The 13,852-nt window shown below is 40.3% G+C and overlaps 1 protein-coding gene across 1 annotated transcript; it reads right to left on the reverse strand.

Moving 5' to 3' along the window:
- Positions 1-6,745: 6,745 nt before the first annotated feature.
- LOC103957310 (signal recognition particle 9 kDa protein) lies at positions 6,746-8,979 on the reverse strand. The gene is made up of 4 exons (XM_009369461.3): positions 8,819-8,979; positions 8,365-8,433; positions 7,249-7,342; positions 6,746-6,983 (listed from the first exon to the last, which is right to left on the reverse strand). The coding sequence occupies exons 1-4, from the start codon at positions 8,888-8,890 to the stop codon at positions 6,907-6,909; spliced, it is 312 nt and encodes a 103-aa protein (XP_009367736.2). The 5' UTR covers positions 8,891-8,979; the 3' UTR covers positions 6,746-6,906.
- Between the last annotated feature and the right edge of the window lie 4,873 nt (positions 8,980-13,852).

Genomic DNA, 13,852 nt, shown 5'->3' on the forward strand with positions numbered 1-13,852 from the left:
GCTCAGGAAATAAAATGAAACTGCCGTCTATGTCACAGATTTGAAGGGGCGGGCCCCACACTGAAGACCTTTGTTATTCTCTTTTCGGAAGTGGTCTTCCTCTTCTCTACACATACGTCCGTCCGCTAAATGTTAAAGTGAGCCTTTGATTTTACGGTCTACACGAAGTTTTCATTTTATTTTTTTCCCCTTCACTTTTTCTTTGTTTTCTTTTAAGATTTGAATATTTGATATTCCTTTTTTTCCCCTTTTTTGTTCTCTTCCCCCCCCCAAATCAATTTTCAAGTTTTTAAATTTGGGAATTTCTTTTCCTCCTTCCTGAGAGTGCTAAAGTCCATCTTTACTTTTGTAACCTACATGAAAAACTTTACCCTCTGACGAAATCTACAGTGTAACCGGTGGTGTATTTATCCATTTTCTTATCTCTTCGATTATGTATCGGTTACACAATTAAGTCTCTCGTGTGCTTGGTGAGTTGTCAGATGGTGGCAGAGTTGTTGAAGAGTTGGGTTTTACTTGGCCTCTTTGCATGTTGTGCAGTCTCTGCTATTTTGGACTAGGCGTGGTAAATGAGGACATAGATGGTTTCGCATCCTCAAACGTCTGCAATTTAGTTCATTCATTGACTGTCTGCATGTCTTTCTTTTTTTGTGTAAAATGACACTTATTTGAACGTACTCACATGCATAAACGCCCGTTAGGTCAATTACATAGGGCAGTGTGCTTGTTTTCTTGCACTCAAGTTTGAATTTTCACACATATGGATTAGAACAAAGTACCTGTTAAGATATTATTTTGTCAAAATAAGAAAAACTCAAATGCACAATGTTCTAATACATGGTAAAGTTGGGTAAAGTTGTAATGACGAAAGTATTTCCTTTTCTCTATTTAATTTTTATTCACCAACGGTCGTTGATAAGATCTGAATTCACCACTCACAAAATGAAGATTGAAGTGGCATTAGATTAAAGGGAACTTTAACGAAAGACTCCCAGTATTGTTCACTTTAACAAAAAACCATATTTTTACATTAAAAAATTAATTCTGGTACTATTCACTTTACTCTTTATTTTGTTCTTATCGTTAAAACTCAAAATTTTCAAGCTATTTTCATTAGTTTTCCTTAGATTAAATGATTATTGATACTCTACTACTGTTTGACAACTTGAAGTCTTGAACTTTGTCATAACAAAGATTAGATGACAATGCTCTTTCGTTGCTTAATCTTAAGTGTTTTGATAGAAAAGAAAATGGGTAAGTTGTTTTTGTCAAATTATATCAATTCTTAAAACATTTTACTTACGAAATTTAAATCATGACTTGCTATACTAAAGTGGAGACATGTCACTAGGCTAAATAGTTAAGGGTGGTCATTGTTATATGAGAAATTTTTGGAAATGTAATATGAACTTATGAATCATTTCCACTTTGTCATATTAATTTTTCGAAATCATTAATTTTTCGTCTCACCATAACCCTGTTAAGCTTTCTATCCAAAATAAGTCATGTGGCTTGCACATTACGTGTTTTTAAGGTTATTTTGAACATTTCAACTCTATTTTTTTTATCAACATGATTGATCACATTGAATTCTTAAATATTACAATTAGCTAAATTCCATGCTAATGAGCTTAATATGCTTTTTTTATTAGTTGACCATAAGCTTTTGAAATGAGCACAACATGTTTTTTACTAGCTAAAAGTCCTAGGTTCGTACCATAGAGAACTTGTGGAACAATAGTTAAAAGTTCGAAACCAATTCATCGCCTCACCCAATGCTAACATATGTTTGTATAAAAGAAGAAAATTAACTTGAAAAAAGAGGTCAAAAGTCCAAAATGACCCATAATACAACTTATTTGGATGAAAAACTTAACAAAATTAAAATGATATGACAAATTAATGATTTTCAAAAATTAATATGACGAATCGCTTAAATTTAATGTTAATGGTGATGATAAGGGTGGTGATCATGATATTTTTTAGAAGATGCATTACATAGTAAATTATGATATTTGTAAACAAAATATTGTCAATATGATGGTGGACACTTTAAATCAAGATAGTGATTGAAAAATCAACCTTATGAACAAAATTAAATTGACTTAATTGGTGCAAAACTAACTTTATCATCAGTTATTGGATTTAATCTTCTACGGTCTAGTGGTATTCGTCTTTACTTTTAAGTGAGATGCCTTAAGTTTTATTCTCGCCAAAGGCAAATTTGAACCATATTATTACTAGCCTATTATGAGGTTAAGCCCATCTCCCTAATTTTAGCATAGAGAATAAGGAAAACTAATAAAAATTGCTTAAAATTTATGAGTTTTAACGATAAGGACAAAATAAAAGGTAAAGTGAACTATCATAAGTGACTTTTTAGTGTCAAAATATGATTTTTCGTTAAAATAAATAGTACCGAGAATTTTTCGTTAAAGTTTTCTAAATAATATTGATTGTTAAAAAAAAAATAAAAAGATTAAATTAATCTTGATCAGTAATAAAATTAATATTATCAATGAAAAGGAAAAAGAAGAAGGTGACATAAACTTTGAGACTTTGCTTTCAAGTCTTTTACACCCTCCGCTGCGCGGATTATCCCAACGTCCGTTCAAGAGTGGGGCCCAAGGCCCAGTCCAGCACTGGAGAGAATCCAATATAGCCGTTGCCAACGACGCCTAATCATTTGTCAACACGTGTAAAATTATCCCTAAAGTCTGACACACAAACCGATGTGCTGTTCGTACATACTAATTTTACCGCATTTTTCATACCGTACTTAACAGCTGTATGAAAACGTAATAAGTGTAGCATTACTCTTTTTACTTCGAACCGGCGTGATACTGTTACTTCGGTGACTGACACGGCATGGGCTCCCACCGGTCCTACCTCCGTTGACTTTACACCTCACTTTTGCGTAATCAGCTCACTTTCAATTAAAAATTAATTCACTTAATTATTATGTAATAATTCCTAATTAGAGATCTTACATGATGACCATTATATAGGCCTCGTGAAATTGTCCAACTTTTACATAACCAGTATGTAATTTTCAACAACTATATTATGATCCTGAAGGAAAAACTTAACATTATGTTATGATTGTAGTACTAAGGCAACTGAAATTTAGGAGGCTAGAAATGTTTATTTGATCGATGTTTCGTGTGTGTTGTTTTTTTTTATTTTATTTTATTTTTTTTATCAACATCGGTTGTGTAAAAGAAAAATTATTATGTACATTAACACTCATAAGATTGATCGTATTTCACATGACACGTTTTCTGTTTGATTTCTGCATTGGTGAGTTACACGATGGTGGTTAGGAAGAGATTAAAATGTTTATGTAAGTCTTCTTAACCGTCAGAATTGACGTGGCAAAGCCACCAGCTGATCTCTTTATAAAAAAAAGAAGGAAAAAAAGGTGAGATGTTCTTAGTGCATTTTAATTAGTTAAATGGACAGAAGGAAAAGTAAGAAGGACACATACAGGTTTTTTTTCTTGAGGCGAAGCAATAGTGTTTTATTGATAATCAAACATTACAATTTTGTAAAGAAATGTCACGAATGAGATCCAGATGTTCTTGAAATAAAAAAGATTCACGTCCAAAGAACAAAGCCAACTTGGGCAATCCATGTGACACAACATTTGCAGAGCGTCGGGAATGTGCAATTCGACAATTTGAAAGAGAACTTGAGTAGAATTTCCATGTCGTCAATTGAAGGGTTTAGGATAGAAGCATCCCGGCGGTGGCTGCTGACGGCTTGGACAACAGCAGAGAGTCGCATTCGAGGAGAAGTTGGTTGGGTTGAAGTTCGACGGCTGTACAACCACAAGCACCTTCTCTGGCAGCAAGAAACTCAATGAAAGCTAATACAAGTTATTTGACATCAAGGACATCACTTTCATAGTCTTTCTAATGTACTTTAAAACTCTAATCTCAATTAGCAATCATGTTTTCCTTCTTAATTTGGTCGAAACTTGCAACTGTTTTAACGGATTGGAGCAAAGCAGCTTTTGCCTTTTATTTTGGGACGAAAATTTCGACTATGCAGAATTGGAATTTTACAGACATTCGAAAATTGAAAGTGGTTTGGACTGAAATTGAGGTCACCTGTTTGTGATCTGACCCATCTGAAATCACGCTTATATGCGTACTACTCAAGGCTCATGAACTTTAGTTCGAAAACTGAAGCAATTCCAACTCTTTCACCGTGAATGAATTTGGGAGGTCAAAACATTCAGTAACCCAAATTTAACACAATCATATAGCACTCAAGCACCTCAGTGAGCGAGTCGTCGCTCACTAAGATGAAGGTGTGCAAAACCACTTTGGTGGTTTGGCTCTTTGCACCACCTCCTCCTGTCGTTCTGATTGTATTTTGTCCACTTGCTTTGCTGGTATCAGAATTCTTCAGTTGTTGGTCGTCGAGTGGTGGACATGGTTGCCGGGTTTGGTTGTTTCTTTCATTGGCTGAGTGTTTTGGAGAAATTTAATATTTTGTTTGTGGATCTTAGATGTTGTGAAATTAGGGATTTGTTTTGTTTTTTATTGGGGGCTGCTTTGTATTTGTGTTTTTGTTTCAGGGCGTTTGGTTTTTGTCAGTTCTGACAGTGAATCTGTTGACTCGAGTGATGGAATGGCAATGTGCACGGTAGTCGTGGCGGTGACGACTTGTGTCAATGGACTGAGTCTGATTGGGCCATCATGTGCTTTGCTTGAGCTTTTTTTTTGTACTTTTGACCTACTTGTAGCTTGTTTTAATGTTTATCTCCTGTAACATTTTTTCTATCAATGAAATTTATGCTTGTCAAAAAAAAAAAAAAAAAAAAAATTGTAATAGGGTGATCACAAGGTTAAATTTTCATGACAAAAAAGGAGGAAACAGAATAAAAACATAATTATGAGTAATAAAAAGTAGAAAAAGAAAAGGCGGATTAAAGCATGGTTTTTCCTACACAAAGTGCACGGATTCATTCTTTACAACGTCTAACTCGGGAACAATTCAGATCTTATGGATCAAAAGCTTAACTTTATCCAAAATGTAGAGCCATGAAAACACCAGTAATTTACTTTTTCTCCCTTCTCCTTTATCTGTAGTTGTTTTATTTGCGAGGTGTATAGAGTTGTCCTAAATGGGGAAGTTAACAAACGTTATAAGGCTTACAAGGAGTTAGGTTACTACTCCTGCTAACAGTAACAGGTTCAACGGTAAAACCCCATTCCTCTGTAGAACCTGAGAATGTTGGTTTACGTGCGAAGTTCAAAAAGTTCCCCAATATGCATTGCTTACCTGTGTAGGTGAAGAGAAGAATTATTCCGAATTCAAAAGTTAAGGAAGCTTGCATTGCTTCTCTCTCACTCTTCTACAATCTAATGATTCGTTCTTGTTGCTGGATTGAAGAATCAACCCCTTCCAGCTCACGTCTGCATGAGAATCACGCTCCTTGAAAACCGACGTTCAATCCATGAACTTGTAACGGTACCGGAACACGTCATACGGTACGATAATGTGGTAAACAATGCAAGTGTTTATGCTTCACGGTACAACATTAAGAACCCAATTGCACCTATAACATAACTGAATAGATTATACAATACGACGGTATTTCATATTTACGCGTTAAAATAATTTATGCAGAGAATTAACCAATCCACTTTGTCCTCAAGACATTCTGTCCCAGCGTCCATCTGGTCTGTCTCTTTTAACTTTGAAGAATATTTGCTTCCCCAAAACCCCCAATTGCTTTGGTTTGTTCTCTCTGATTACTAACACACCATCTCTGTTTTGGGGTCAATGAAAGGCGCGGAGAGAGAGAGAGAGAGAGAGAGAGAGCAATATCTCACAAGATTTTGTGGCACATGCATGGATTCAGCTTACACCTTTACCTTTTTCTTCATGGCCAAAAAATAAAGTAAAAAGAAGGAAAGACGGCCAAGGAGTGCATTGGGATCTGGTAATGAACTGTACGGATATCATTAGATTGGCAAAGTGGAAAACACGTTATCTTTTGTTTTGGTCTACGCTCTAGACTTCTTCCTCAATTCTCATGCCTCCTCTCAAATTCATTTTTCATACAAGCCACCGCACAGAAGGAAGGGAGGGATAATCGAATCTAGGGTCTCGTGCACAATGATAAATGTTCTTAATCACTTTAATGTTTTAATGACTTGACATGTTATGAGGAGTTTGCAAACCCTGTTGGATCTCATTGGATTAAACGCGACCGAGTGCGGCCCATTCTACCATTCTGATTATATCAAAGAAAACTCAATATTTGTTTTTTGGTCAAACGATAGATTTTATTAGATTAGAAGTTAGATTAATCACCGACATAATACCCATCATGCAAGGGCTCAACATCATTGCACTACTATGGTAAAATGCCACTTGCAAGAAAACTCAATACTTGGACAGGTTTCTTTCGACCGAAGAAGAACAATTATATCATCCTAAGACAAATCTTAGGGCATGTAAGTGACAGATCGATTGGTTGCAATTCGCCAATCGACCAGGTAGTTACATCTCATAACCATTCCACAAAGATGGTTCTTAGGTTCATCAGATCGATCTTCATTGCAGTTGAGGGCAGTTAAGGACTTACAATTGGGTCAGTTATTTAACTCTTGAAACATAACTAGGAGTCATTGATACTATTCCACTAGATGTCGGGCTAGACAACACCAGTTCAAGTCGTCAAAATCCTTTATATATAAAATGAAATCGAAAGCGAAAATCGGGGAAGTAGAGAACAACAATCTTCTGTAACCATTTAGAAAATATCAAGACAATTTTTGTAGTTACACAAAAAATAACTGTTTCAGAGTTGTAGGATATTTATTCCGAGTAGTAATCCATGGTTCCCTGTAAGATCAGTCCTAAAACAACCTAATTACGCCGACACGACTATTGTTTTCTTCCCCGTCCTTTCTTGTTTGGCTGTGCGTCCATCTGGTCTTTCCCAGTAACTTCTGATGGGTCCGCTGTTCAAAAGGAAAACAAGAGGAAAAGGTGAATTAGTTTTACTCACATCAAGGCCAAACTGGAAACAAATTTAAGAAAGGGAATTTCATTGCATTTGGAACATGTTTTTCAACATCCAGAAAGCTCCTTTGTAACTAGTGAAGGGAACCTTCGGTAAAAGGCAGCTACCCCACCGTTTCGTCTTCAAACACATTGGGACCTACAGTTGTACCAAAACCTTTTCGTATTTTTTTTTTTTAATTTAGGCTTGAATACGGATACTACCTTCAGGACCTCGAGACATCAAAGTGAAGAATATGTTGTTGAGTTTCTCCATCTTCTTAGCGTCTTGTGCCTGGTCTGTTTTGAATTTCAGACACTGCCAATGCAAAAGGATCCATCACATGAGTAAATCAGACAAATGCATGTTATCGGCGATGATGTAAATGATATGCACCCATTTTCTTGAATCTGAAAATTTGAGTTTTAACGACAACATCCCAAGTTTCTAGTAAGCCATAGAAGAGAAATTTCAGTCCAAGTTTTCATTACAGGACATGAAGATTTTGTAGTCTCCTCTACCTATAAGTAACGCATAGTGATTTTTTGTAGTCCTAAAATGCATTAAAGACGACTTTAATCAAGTCAAATTTCAGCTGGGACTTCTGCAATTAGGATTTCTCCACCAACAAAATGAAGGTGGCAAAAGGTAAGACAGGAGAAAAAGGAAACATATTGCCATGCATTATCGCGATAAGACACCCAAGACTTCAAGTAACGACATTCCCAGTTCAATTTGGGAACAATATGGCATGAAAAGGGTTCCTAGAATTACTTTTTTACATTATGTTCAGAAAAGTTGTCTCAGATGAAACCCTATGAGTATCACTCTATGACAGAACAGTTAGAAATGGATTAGGTGACATTTGCAGATTTGTGTAATCTACAAACAGAGGCCAAGGAAGCTGATCTAGGTATTTCTACCACAACTGGAAGGCTACCTAAGTTCCCAAAGAAGAAGCCCCAACGCAACCACACTAGTCTAAACAAAAAACAAGTTTGTGCACCTAACATCGCACTGAAATCCAAATTCTCTTAAGGCCTTACGAGCTACACCCGGAACACATAAAATAATCTAGCCTTTACATTCTTCAAAATGGTACAAAACAAGCTACAGAGATGATGTATGAAGAACTCCTTCGAAGACTAAACACCTCGATAAGTTAAGTAGAAGCAGGCATATAAAAACAACCAATGAAAAATCATAATCCAAAGTTCTACGCACAGACTACGGATTTCTAAACGCATAACACCAAATGCTTAGAACTACTTGATGTTCTTAAACACAACAAGTACAATGAGCAAAAGATTCACCACCACATGATATAATCAAATCAGTACCTCTTTATTATCGGTGACTTTGAGAACCAATTTCCCCTCGCAATGCCGGTACTTCATCACGTAACGAGTCTGCATCAACAAACAGATCCATCACAAGTGTTAGAAACACTTAAACATCAGTCTAACAAAACAATTCAGACCGCCTAATTCTTGTTCGCAAAACGTAATTAAAACAGCAATAATTGAAATTAGAAGAAAATAATCTGGTTTTGTGAAGAAAATTACGACGAGAAAAAACAATTATACTATTGTAGACTAGGGTTTTCATGCACCGGAATACTGGGGCACCAAGAAAGAAACTAAAATCTACCAGTCCGCTGTGCCCTAACTCAACTATTTGAAACAAAGTATTTTCACGCTGCAGTCAAGAACTATCGCTAACTTCATTCGATTTTCTTGAATTTTCTCGGAAGCCAAACATAAAACAAGAGAAAAAGGAAATCGAGTAACGTACAGATTCGGGATCGGCGCGGAAAAGCTGGACGGATCGCTCGACGAACTCGTCCCAAGAAGTTACGTAAACCATTTCTTCGGGGATTGGGGTTCTGAGATTAACGCGAATTCTATGCGGAGAAGAGGTAGCGCGGCGGAGGAGGTGGGCGTTTGCTTATAGGATATGGGCCTTTTTGGATTTTTGAAAGTCCGTTGGGGGGGCAATTTGGGCCTGTTGGATTCGTACTGCCCGTCCCGCTTTTGAGCGCGTGACTAGGGAAGCAGCCGGGTCGGGGCGGGTATGTCATTGTTGGGTTTTTTGCATTTTGAACCCTCCATGTTTCGAGTGATTAGCAAAATGAGCCATGAAATTTTATTCTCTTATTGTACCTTAAGGGTATTGACGTTGTATCGATTTGTGTCTTTAGTCTGGTTGATTGTAAGAAAAATTCATTAAATTGATGAGGTGGTGAGTTTGAGACTTTTATATGAGTTAATGTGTAAGTCACACTTGCATCACATTAAAAAACAAAAAATTTGGTAATTTATCGATAATTAGATGTTTAAAGAAACAAAAGGTGTGTGTGACATCCCGTCCCGGGATTATTAAACGCACGTGTGAATTTACCTTTTTGCCCTTAGTCGTTTTTTTTTGTCACGTTGTGGGTTGTTTTGGTGTGGGGTGGCATGTGTTGGACCACACACACACTCCCACAGACAGACACTGTCTCTCTCTCCTTCTGTCTTCTCTCTGCCTCTCCCGTGCTCTCTTCCTCCCTTCTCCTTAGAAACCGTACGGACAACACACAAAGGCACCCAAATCTTAGTAGATCGAGGAAACCAAAGACACTATTCAACTCGTAAGGTCGAGGCGAGCTCAACCATACCATTTTCAGGTGAGGAATATTTCGTTTTCACGTCGATTCAACAATGGCCGAATTGAGTACTGTTCATGCAAGTTTTATACATTGTGTTTCTGGACTTTTTAAGCTTGTAGTTGTGTTAGGGAGACCTCAAGGAGCTTGGGAATACTTCGTTGGGTGGATTTGGACGTCGGGAAAGCTTAGTTTCAAAGTTGGCCGAACTTGGATCGTTGTTGCAGGTGAGATTCTTTGATTTTTAGGCCTTAAGAGTAGTCTAACGTGATTCTACTAGTCCTAAGCTTCATTTTGGTATAAAGAACGTGAAAAATGGTTGAAAAACGAGTGAGAAAACGAAGTTTGAAAAATTTCCAGTTTTCCGGCGACGGCGCCGGCGACGGCGGCGGCGCAGACGGCGGCGGCTCGCCGGAGAAGACAGGGGAATATTCCGTTAAGGCTAACGGAATATTCCTAACAGAAGCTAACGGCGTCAGTCAAGGTTAACGGAATATTCCAGGGAATATTCCTGACGGCGTCACCTGACGCCGTCAGTGTGCAGGTCACGTGGCCGCGCGTGGGGGCGCGTGGACCCGTGCCTGTGCTGGCGCGTGGGGGCGCGTGAGGTGTCCAAAAATTATTTTAAAAATATGGTTGTGATCGTGAGGTTGTGTAGATCACGTTGGTATATTCATTTGTCCATTTTGAGCAATGTATGAGAAGTTATTACGAGAAACGGGTTATGTGCTTTAAAGTTAACGTTTTTATAGTTGTTTCGCATCTAGGTGACACGTACCCAGAGGACGAGCGTGCACAGGCGAGACAGGGGGGCTACGACCCTTCTACATACCAGTGAGTGGGCTTTTGTTTTCCGTATCTACCTATATACATTTATATTCCCAGAAATTGATTTAAAAAGGGTTAATTGCCTTATGCCATGTACTTTATTATTTATCGTTTATGCATCGTTACATGCATCATTTGTGGCATACATATACATATGCATATGTCATATATATTTATGTGTGGGTGCTGTGGAGGCATAGGTAAGTGCCAGGTAAGCGTTAATTAACGATTGCATTACATAGTGTTTAGAGATGCTTAGAGAGCTCATAACCTGCACCCCCGGTGTTAGTGCTCCCGCCCAGAGTAGGGCACAGTCCTTCACGTGTTGTTCACCTCCCGCACCATACGCTCAGCTTGGATCCAAGTTAGGTGCATAGGCCTGTCGTACAGACCACAGTAGGTGGTTCCGACTCGTAGGTGACCCGCGATTATTCGCACAGCCTTCACGTGATCGTAGCACTAGAGCGTATATACATGTTACACCCAGGCCTGTCGTACAGACCCCTTTAGGTGGTTCCGACTCGTGGGCAGGTTTAGTTATTGAGTTGGACATTTGAGCTCTATATACAGCCGTACAGGTCACGTTAGGTGACTCCGGCTGCCAGAGGATTGTGTGATTGATACGACTCACACCTGAGCACTTGCATATCATTAGGAGATTTTGACATAGCATATATTGAACATGATTGGCATACCCTTGAGCATGTTTGAGCATATCTATACATACGTACATATGTTATTTTCTGGGAAGTATACAGGTTTTACGGCGAGGGGTTAGATTGTGTTTTATTAAATGGTTTTCAAAGAGCTTTGTTTTTGCCCACTCACACTTTTGTTTTGCGCCCCTCCAGGTTCTAGTAGCTTAGCCGTTGCGGTGGTTTCCCTTGCGAGCTTTTCGGCGTTCTGACAGACACTCCACATTGTAGGTTCGCCTTCGGGCGTACTACGGTTGTTATTTTATTTGGACTGCTATAGACCTGCTCTGAATTTGTATTGCACTAACTAGCACTTATTCTAGTACTTGATTGCTAGTTGTTAATTTTTCGTACTTTTATTTTACTACTCCATTAGCTTCCGCACGTGCACATGGCTACGTCGCCTTTGTGTGACGGCCAGCACGCCCCTATCTCGGTCGGGGTGTGTCAGTTTGGTATCAGAGCCTAGGTTTGGCAGTCCTGTGTCCTTGTGAGTATTCTAATAATTTTGGTGTCTTCTGTCAGAACTATGCCGCCTCGTCGGGAACCCCGTCGCTCTTCTGAGCCTATGTTCCCCGATATTACTCAATTGGGGGAAGCTTTTGCGACAGCCCTTCAGGCAGTGATGCGCCCTCCCCAGAGGACTCCTCTGGAAACTATGTATAATCTGAAGTTGGATAAGTTTAAGGGCAGTGAGGGACCCGAGAACGCAGAGCGCTGGCTAGAACACATAGAGAAGACTTTTCGGGTGCTACATAATCAGGGAACTTGCCTATGGAGAGATGGGTTGAGACGACCTGCTTGGTTTCTTGATACGGAGTCGGCAGCTTGGTGGGAGCAGGAGCTTCGTAGGTTGACTCCGGATCAGAGGGTCGAGTGGAATGTTTTTACGAGGTTGTTTAGGAGAAGGTATGTGCCCCTGAGTATATCGACCGTAAGAAACAGGAGTTTTCCGAACTGAAACAGCGGAAGATGTCAGCGAATGAGTACTACCGTAAGTTTACGGACTTGTCCCGTTACCACCCTGATGTCGCTGGTAATCCGGCGGAGATGCTCCGTCTTTTCCGTTTGGGCACTAGGAAGAAGTGGCGTTCTATGGCGTCTGCAATCCACAGCGAGACTTACCAGGACTTCTATGAGATATTGCTGAGGATCGAGGATTCGGAGAATATGTCAAGCGATACTGATGAAGAGAAGGACAGCAACCAGAAGAGAGATGACAAAGGTAAAGGTCAAGCATCGCTTGGGCCCCGTCAGACTCAGAACTTCAAGAGAGGTGGAGCTAGTTCTAGTTCTTCGAGTGGTGGCTTCAGTGCCACTGGGCAGGGTCGTGGAGGTAGATTTTCTGGTGGCGCTAGAGGCCAGAGGCAGGGCGATGGTGGGCGAGGCAGAGCCCCAGTTTGTCGTAGGTGTAACAACCGGCATTTTGGTGAGTGTAGACGTGGTAGCAACGGTTGCTTCACATGTGGACAGGTGGGACATAGAGCGGCACATTGTCCCCAGGGCCAGCAGCAGCAGAAACCACAGCAGACCTTTATGCCACCACCTGCACCACTCCAGCAGATCCAGGGTCCTAGTGGTTACGGACAGGCAGGTCGAGGTGGTGCCTACCACTACCAGGGTGATGCTGTACCCTATGCCTCGGGACAGTATCAGTATCCCCAGGATCCCTACTCCCAGGGTAGTTACCCTCAGTATTCGGGCGGCTATATGCCGTATCCTCCAGCTTCAGCCGGCGGTTCTCAATGGTATCAAGGAGGACAGTTTCAGACAGGAGAGATTGCTACCAGTAGTGCAGGGTCTTCGAGACAGACCGGTCAGCCCAGTCAGGGGCGTGGTACGCAGAGTCGTGGTGCTCAGGCGAGCAGAGGTCGTGGCGGACGGCAGCAGGGCCAGGGGCGTATACACAACATTTCTTTGCAGGATGCTCAGAACAACCCGGATTTGATTATGGGTACGTTAAATATTCTTGGTTATTTTGCTAGAGTCTTGATTGATTGTGGAGCTACACATTCTGTGATTTCTCATACATTTGCTCAAGTGACGCAACCTCGCCCCACCCCCCTAGGGTATGATTTAGAGTTCGCTATGCCTAGAGGGGAGAGATGTATTGTGGATCGTGTGTACCCAGGTTGTCCGGTGATAGTTGAGGGCGTGGTTATGCCCGCTGATCTTATCCCGTTAGATATTGTGGATTTTGATGTGATTTTGGGCGCGGATTGGTTGCACCCCAATCGTGCCAATATTGATTGTTACGGGAAGATAGTTACATTTCGTCGTCCTGGACTACCCGTGGTTACCTTTGTTGGTGAGCAGAGTGGGGTGAGACATGGTGTTATTTCGGCGCTACGAGCGAAAAAGTTGTTGACTAAGGGTTGTCAGGGGTATTTAGCTCATGTGGTGCTAGAGGAAGCCGTTCCTAGCCGAGTTGAGGATGTGAGAGTGGTCAGACATTTCCCTGATGTTTTTCCCGAGGATTTACCTGGTTTACCCCCAGATCGAGATGTGGAGTTCACTATTGAAGTGCTTCCAGGTACTAATCCTATCTCTTTGACTCCTTATCGTATGGCTCCCGCAGAGTTAAGGGAATTAAAGGTGCAGCTGCAGGAATTAGTGGATAAGGGTTTTATTCAGCCTAGTACTTCACCTTGGGGCGCT

Source organism: the organism of the source record quoted next, unplaced genomic scaffold, assembly GCF_019419815.1.
Source record: "Pyrus x bretschneideri cultivar Hongxiangsu unplaced genomic scaffold, Pyrus_bretschneideri_v1 Contig7, whole genome shotgun sequence".
In the NCBI taxonomy this organism is placed as follows: domain Eukaryota; kingdom Viridiplantae; phylum Streptophyta; class Magnoliopsida; order Rosales; family Rosaceae; genus Pyrus; species Pyrus x bretschneideri.